At 33.7% G+C, this 7,972-nt stretch overlaps 1 protein-coding gene across 1 annotated transcript; it reads right to left on the bottom strand.

Moving 5' to 3' along the window:
• Nucleotides 1–4,840: 4,840 nt before the first annotated feature.
• LOC137833304 (uncharacterized) lies at nt 4,841–7,675 on the bottom strand. Its single transcript, XM_068641662.2, has 3 exons — nt 7,279–7,675; nt 5,220–5,270; nt 4,841–5,106 (listed from the first exon to the last, which is right to left on the bottom strand). The coding sequence occupies exons 1-3, from the start codon at nt 7,673–7,675 to the stop codon at nt 4,841–4,843; spliced, it is 714 nt and encodes a 237-aa protein (XP_068497763.2).
• Between the last annotated feature and the right edge of the window lie 297 nt (nt 7,676–7,972).

Here is a 7,972-nt window from a genome sequence, read left to right as displayed (position 1 = left end):
CATGTCCAGGTTCATAACTTAACCTCCCTCGAAAATGCTAGAGGAATGTCTTGTACTAAATATGATATTATGTTTCACCTTTCACCATACTTATAATATGAGGTCAAATATAAATTTTAATGGGGCAAATTTTTTTATGTTAACATATAAAATATAAATTTTTGTGGGACCAATTACTCATAGCCCATAATGCGCATCCACCCCTATCTAGCGTACTAATCCAAGGTCTGAGGTAAAAACACACATATATATATATATATATATACACCCGTGCAATAACTAGCCCTGTGCTTAAATGACTATATAATTATACATAATAAAATAAAAATAAATAAAATAAATATTAATTTTGTATAAGGGTAAGAATTCTGAAATGCGATAGGTTTGTTAGAACACTCAAATATTATTTTATCTCCTTCCCGAAAAGAATGAATTTGGCAGAAGTTCTTCCAGTCATATCTAATCTTCACACTTTTTGCAGGTAAAAGTCTCCACGAAACCTTGCATTGAACATCTATTATAAGCCCATGAAGAACAACTTTTTTGAATTTGTCTCTACGAATGTATTTGGCAAAAGGAGCAGGTAGATACTTCAAGAAAATAAAACGATGTGTAAACAACTTAATATACAAAATAAGGATTGAAATATTAAAAAAGACAAAAGTAAAATGTCACTATAGAACTTGATTGGGTCTGATGAAGAGACAATGTTATAGAGAAATGTGAAAAGGACCATTGGTGAGTGGTTGATGACGTTGAGCTTCAGCAAAATACTTAGATACCAACATTTGAGAAGCCTCTACCATGTACAAAGTAATATGAAAACAGTTATATATCACACCAACGTATCAGAAAAATACACAGTGTTCCCCCTTAAGATCATAAAAATACACAATGTTCCCCCTTAAGCAAATCCATGTTGTACATTACAACATGGGTGTTCCCCTTATTATCTCCCAGCAACCAGTGCTCACCAAGTTCATTTTGAAATTCTATAGCAAATGCGCGATCAATATTACCATACTGTTATTTAAAAATCAAAATAAAAATTGTAAGAAACTCATTGAACTGTAGAAAATCAAATATAAAAGCACAACCATGAAAACACATACATCATCCTTAACACTCATTGTCTAGAACATGCCTTTGGTATCCAGTCCGACAATCTCCTCAACACTTGCTGTTATTATCTTCATACTAAATGAAAGGAAGAAATGAAGAGAAGAATATGAAAAGACTTACAACACAAACAATGAAATAGGATTTTGGATATACAATAATCTCATAAACCACACCTACCTATAAATAGCATATTAATATTCAAAATGTGAGACGTTTGGCTTTTCTAAACCGCCATCATCAATTCTGACGTTTCACTCAATTAATATTAATTTAATATTTAATATTTTTTACATTTTTAAATATTAATATAGTAATATATATATAGTAATATATATATATATATATATAGTAATATATATATATATAGTAATATATATATATATATATATATATAAGTATAAGGAACTCATTGAACTGTGAAAAATCAAATATAAAGGCATAAACCACAAAAACACATACATCACCCTTAACACTCATTGTCCAGAACATGTCTTTGGTATCCAGTCCGACAATCTCGTCAACAGTTGTCATTATTGTCTTCATAGTAAATGAAAGGAAAAAATGAAGAGAAGAATATGAAATGACTTATAGCGCAAACAATGAAATAGGATTATGGGTATATAATAATCTCAGAAACCACACCTGTAAATAGCATTTCAAAATGTGAGACGTTTGACTTTCCCAAACTGCAACCATCAATTCTAGTGTTTCACTCAAAGCATTTCAAAATTAATTAATATATAAGTATAAGTAAATATAATAAATATATATATTAATATATTTTCTAATTAATATTCTTTTAATATTTATAAAATAAAATAATATATAATATATAATATATTAATATATTGATTAGTATTAATTTATATATATATATATAAAGATTTATATGTAGATAAATATTAAATAAATATTTATATATACATAAATATAAATATATATTAAAAAACACATATATATATATATATATATATTAACATTTTAATGAAAAGTTAGAGTGAATTAATAATGGTTAATTGCATAATGTAATGAGTAAGTTATAAGTTATGTAGCACGAACTATATGACTATTAGAGCTGCACTATGAAACTTCAAATGCATTAAGTACCACAATAAATGATATCTATCAGACATTTATTGTAAGCATGTTTAAATGGGTTGTGCCTAATAAACAATTTATTGCAATTCATGTATAATAATAATAATCAATTTAAAGTCCACTGATAATCAAACATTTGAAATTGTAACATACATATAAAAGCAGAACTAAGTAAAAACTAACAATTAGAATTGATATATGAAGTATGTGATGCTATAGTTGGCTTATTTTTATCTAACAATATTAAATTAAAATTGAACACATTTGAAATGAGGCACATTTGAAATGAGGCAACTGTTACTACATTAGACATAAGAAAACTAAAAAATGGACTAAGGTTAAGAAATTACCAAATTAAATAAGTGAATAGCTAGGACTTTAAATTTATATTACAAAACAGGTTACATCCAACAATGAAAATACTGCACGCTAATAACTTAGATTTAAGTACCTGTAACATTATGAGCTGTTGGACAAAATATTGCATCGTCATCAAAATTGTACCGTACAGTCCTCGGGCGTTGACCAAAGTCAACATGGTAGGACCCCGAGGGAGGGATCCACTGGAAAGTATTGCAGGGCAAGAAGGAGTTTCTTTAAGGTCCACGACCTCGGGCGTTGACCGGCCTCGGGCGTCGCCAGGGTCAGCATAATAAAGGCGCCTGGGAAGTTTGGCAGGCCAAGGAAGTGTCCCCTCTCCTGATACCCACGGGTAGGGATAACCGTGTTAGAATGAATGACTTTAAAATAGAGGGGGGGTGATTGGTTTAAAGAGGGATTTCAAAAACTTTTAAGTCAAGAATGAAATTATCTCAAGAAACAGTTGATAAGGAATCCAGTTTGCCAAATCACAAAGCTAAAAGCACAGCACCAGAAAAACAATCGGTTGTTTCGCAGAAATAATCGGTTGTTTATACCAGTATACAAATATCAAAACTGAATTTAAAGAGTTAAGGGAGAGAGAGAATGCACACAGAGATTTATACTGGTTCACTCTAAACCCAGAGCTACATTCAGTCTTCTCAGAAACCACTAAGGAATTCCACTAAGCAATCAAACCTAGATCACTTACAACACAACCAAGAAAGTGACCTTGATCCCCTCAAGACACACACTTCTCTTGGCCAACACACCAACACTAAGAATGCTGATCTTGATCCACTCAAGAGCACACAACACTTCTCAGCAAACACACAGAAGAAACTTGTTCAACAGATACAAGGATTACACTTGTTACAAAAGCAAATCTGAAATCAATACAAGCAGAAATCCTATCTCGCACTCTTTGATCAATCTCAATCTCTAAGCAATCTCAACTCTTTGAAAAACTCAAATATGTTCTTGTTAAAAACTAAATCTGTTTTATTGAATATATTCAAAGATGTTTGTTATCAAATCTTAACAAACTTATTCATTGCATTTAAAGAAAGCATTTTAAAGACTGGAGCGTAATAAGTTAAAACATTTAAAGCTCAGTCAAAACAAAAACCACTTTTCTGTTATGGTACCAAAACAAACAATTGGTTTTTTCTTCGAATCAATCGGTTGTTTTGGTTTTAACAGCTCAATCATTTGAAAAACAGTTTTCAATCTTTTCTAAAAACACCTAAGTATAAAACAATCAGTTGTTTTGACAAAATAATCGGTTGTTTTTCACTTAGTTTGAAAAACACTTTTTCTTTTAAAAGATTGAGAATGCATATGCTTTGGATTCAATCAAGAGTGGATTACATAAACAATTTACCCTAGATCCTATCTAACACAGCTCAGCAACAACAAGTACAACCAAACCTTCAACATCTTTCAAAGGGTTTGGATTCATCAAAGCTTGAACACCACTTGGTTCAACAAACCGTGGAGGAGGCGACGCAGTAGGAGGCGACACAAGAGGAGGCGACACAGTAGGGGAGTGGAGTCCTCGGGCCTCGGCACCCAGACAACAATAATAACATAAAGAAAGGTGGTTTTCAAGCCACAACCCTAGTTACCAGTAGGGAGAGACCCAACTCACGAAGGATCCGTGCATGAGGTGTAGGGACGCGAGAGTATGCACCACCGCTGGAGAGCCACTGGGGCAGAGACGACCCACATGAGGGTCACGTCCCAGGGGGTGATCAACATGCATGACACGTGAGGAAGGCAGGGAATACCCAGGGCGGATGACTCAAAGAATGGGCGCCTGAGTTGGCACCCATGCAGTCACCCCCGCGCGAGTTGTACTTCGACAGGGCAACCTTACACACTGAGAGGACCCTAAGACTGGGAACAGTGTTGCTAAGGAGCGCCCACAAAATGCGCAAGTCTTAGGCTGACACGTGGACAAAAACACCGGGGAAGGTATATAAGGTTTTACGATAAACAGAATAAGGTACGTTTTACACATTCTAAGACATTTGGACCAGAAGCTAGCATTTTCAGTTACGATTCAGTTACGCATTTCTCTGAACATTGACCTTACGATGTTCTGCGATGAGAAGTGTTTGGTGTTTCCTGTCCAATAGCTGACTTGACCGTTGGAGTGCAAACGGCCGCGAGGGCGCCATTTGTCTCTCTGTTTCAAGTGTTCACGGCGGAGGAAGGAGACGTTGGAACAGAAGCAAAGGTGTTCTAGAAGCGCAGTTCATGAAGGTGTTCGAGTCAACCGGCAGGAAGAAAAATAGTTAGCATTGCTCATATTATCCAAAAATTTAGGATTCACAAATTCGACTAAGCTGAGTAGAGGTGACTCACTGTGTTCGATTAAGAGATGTTTGGGTATTTCAATTATGCCTTCCCCACTTTCATTTAACTTCATATTTCCATCACCAATATTTAGAATCCATTTAGCAAATTCCTTTCTCTCTGTAGCACTCTGAACTGATTCTTGATTTGCTAATCTCATATTCTCTGAGAGTGTAAAAACTTTACAGTGTTTCCATAATCAGAATAGTTTATAGTTGCCTTTACAATGTCGTATCTTGATCCCTTTTTGACAACAAGCAGAATTTTCCTAAAATCACCTCCTAGAAAAACAACTTTGTCACCAAAAGGCTTCTTACTGTTCTCTTCATCTACAACATTCATAATATATCTTAATGTTTTTTCGAAAGCCTCAAACCACAACCAATTCATCATTGGAGCTTCATCCCATATAATCAACTTTGTCTCAATCAATAACTTAGAACAAAAGCTTCCATGACTTATGTTACAGGTTGATTCCTCATTTATCATAAGTGGAATACAAAGGGTAAAATGAGTTATTTTTCTGCCAGGAAGCTACAATCCCACTTGAAGCTACATTTAATATTATCATTCCTGTAGATCTGATTCCACTGGATAATGTTTACATAAATGTTTTTCCTATTCCACCATATCCATATAAGAAAAATAAAACCTCCTACTTGACTATGTACTGTTGTCATTATATTTTCATATACATTCAGTTGTTCAGCAGTAAGACATCTATATAGTGATTCATGCATTTCAGACATGATTGTTCTATCATAACTGAGTTCATCAATAAGAAATCTATTTTCCAAAATATATGAATTTGAACGAATAGGCTGAGGTAGACAGCTGAAGTCCTTTAAAGAATTACCATTTGAAACTAATAATTCATCTATTTGTAAAAGACAAATATTCTGCAATTCGGATTCGTCAATATGAAGCCATAGAAAAAAAAGTTATATTAGATAGGAATTCAGTTATTACCTGATTTTGATTTAAGTCATACAAATATAAGCAGAAATTACATAGCTTTGAATTATAATTTAACTTTGCAATAAGCGTTTCATTTATACCTGGTAAGTTTAACTCTCTCATTTTTTTTTATATAGAATATCATCACATAGTAACTTCCAAGCACATCTCCATACTTCATTAGGCTTAGTCATTGTATCATTATTAACAGTGTAATAAACAAAGTTCTTAGTTGTTGTGCAGAAGCAATGCAACTAAATTCTTTAATTGCATCGATAAATTCTTTATCATCGGCCAATAGGCCCATTGCAAAGCAAGCTTCTTGATACATCTTATAAGTTACGCTATTAACAGTTTTATGCTGTCATAATCAGTACAACCTGTTTGATTTGTTAGCAATATCCTCAAATAATACAATTTGCCTGAGCCTAGAGGGACAAAGGTAAGTCTTCCAATGCTAAATTCGTTTTTTCTTGATTTCCATTCTCTTTGTTGAGCCATCCAAACAAATTTGGTAGGGAAATCAGCATACGCCAGAGTTCTCCCTTCAACATATTTCTTATTAGCCTCAAACCAAGCTAAGAACATAGTATTCTTGTTTTCATTATTCTTCAAGATGCCATCAATTTCATCATCATCTTTAAACAACATTGGTTGCTCACGAAATAAATGGAATGTTAATCTTTGAATAGGAGGTCATCTATGATGAATATCAAACCCAAATATTTTCCAAGCTGCTTCACACAGAGTGTGTATCTACAATCATAGTATTTTTGTATCTTATCTATAACTAAGTCTTCATTAAACTTTGTGATTTTAAGACTTTCCCTATCAGGACCTTTGTTGACGTATTTAAACAAATACTTGATTGAGTTGGATTTGTTGCAATCTTGTGTATTAACATGGCCTTGATATCTCATGATAAGCAATGGACTATATGGGACATTGTTTCTATTATCTAATTTAATCCCATTCTTTGGTATGAATATGCCATTATCTATACGTCTATAACATGGATTTCCATCTTGATCAATAGTAGTGGACAATGTATATTTTTTGGGATAAAATTTAGAACATCTACCTGCATGCAAGGTGAGCTAAACCTAGTGGGACAACATGGTCCGTATATCATGAATGCAACAACTGTCTTTGCCAATTTAGGATATAATTCCGCATGAGGTAATTCTACTGAAATTACTTTATCAATATTTGTTGGATTTAACAACTTATTTGCACCGTCTAACCATAATAATATATGAACATGTGGTAATACCCTTTTCTGAAATTCAACATGCCTACATTAGTAAAGGAATTGAATATTATACTTCATAACTTATGAAATAATAGTAATATGTATAAGAAGCAAAAAAATTAAATTACCTGAATTTACTTTGCCAAAGAATTCAGTGTTTTTGAAATCAGTCATCAGTTGATCCAACTTCATTCTAAATACTCTACACACAAGGTCGAGTCTATCAGATGCTGCACAATCTCTTGAGGAAACTAAATCATGTATTTCAGGCCAGTTTACGTTGCACATAATTGTGATAAACAAATCTGGATATCCAAATTTCTTACATATGGCCATCACATCATGGCAGTTATTGAACATATACCTCATACCACCTGTAAACAATGAGGGTAGAATTATACGCTTTCCTATGATAGAAGAATGTGTTTCTCCTCGGTGCACTGCTTCTTGTACACCATGAAGAATATCACAACGAATAAGTTTTTGGTTAGATATAATGAATGACAACCTTTGTGCCTTAATCATCGTGTATGAATGAACCAAAAGTTGTTGAAACAGTCGACGTGAGTTTACTACATTCCCAAACTCAATTTGTCTGTCTTGAATTCTAAAAGCAATAAATTCCCTAAAGGAAATACAAATCATTTTCCTTATGTGACTGGTTGTGATAGCTTCACGAATTGGAATATGTTCTTGATAACTGTACCGACCCGGTAGTCGGGAGTGATGACGTGGCAGCAAGCGAAAATATAGGCGTGTTGAACGGAACACCTGGCTGACAGAAGGGAAGGACATCGGGAAGTCTGTGTAGTCGCCAATCGT

Source organism: Phaseolus vulgaris, chromosome 6 (genome assembly GCF_051622355.1).
Source record: "Phaseolus vulgaris cultivar YP4 chromosome 6, ASM5162235v1, whole genome shotgun sequence".
Taxonomy (NCBI): Eukaryota; Viridiplantae; Streptophyta; class Magnoliopsida; order Fabales; family Fabaceae; genus Phaseolus; species Phaseolus vulgaris.
This window is presented reverse-complemented; position numbering and strand designations above follow the sequence as displayed.

Coding starts and splice junctions, on each gene's coding strand:
- LOC137833304 (XM_068641662.2), bottom strand. CDS start 7,675: ATGATTAAGGCACAAAGGTTGTCATTCATTATATCTAACCAAAAACTT. Junction 5,271..7,278: donor CTTTGGCAAAGTAAATTCAG/GTAATTTAATTT, acceptor TGAATGTTGTAG/ATGAAGAGAACAGTAAGAAG. Junction 5,107..5,219: donor CAAAGTTGTTTTTCTAGGAG/GTGATTTTAGGA, acceptor TTACACTCTCAG/AGAATATGAGATTAGCAAAT.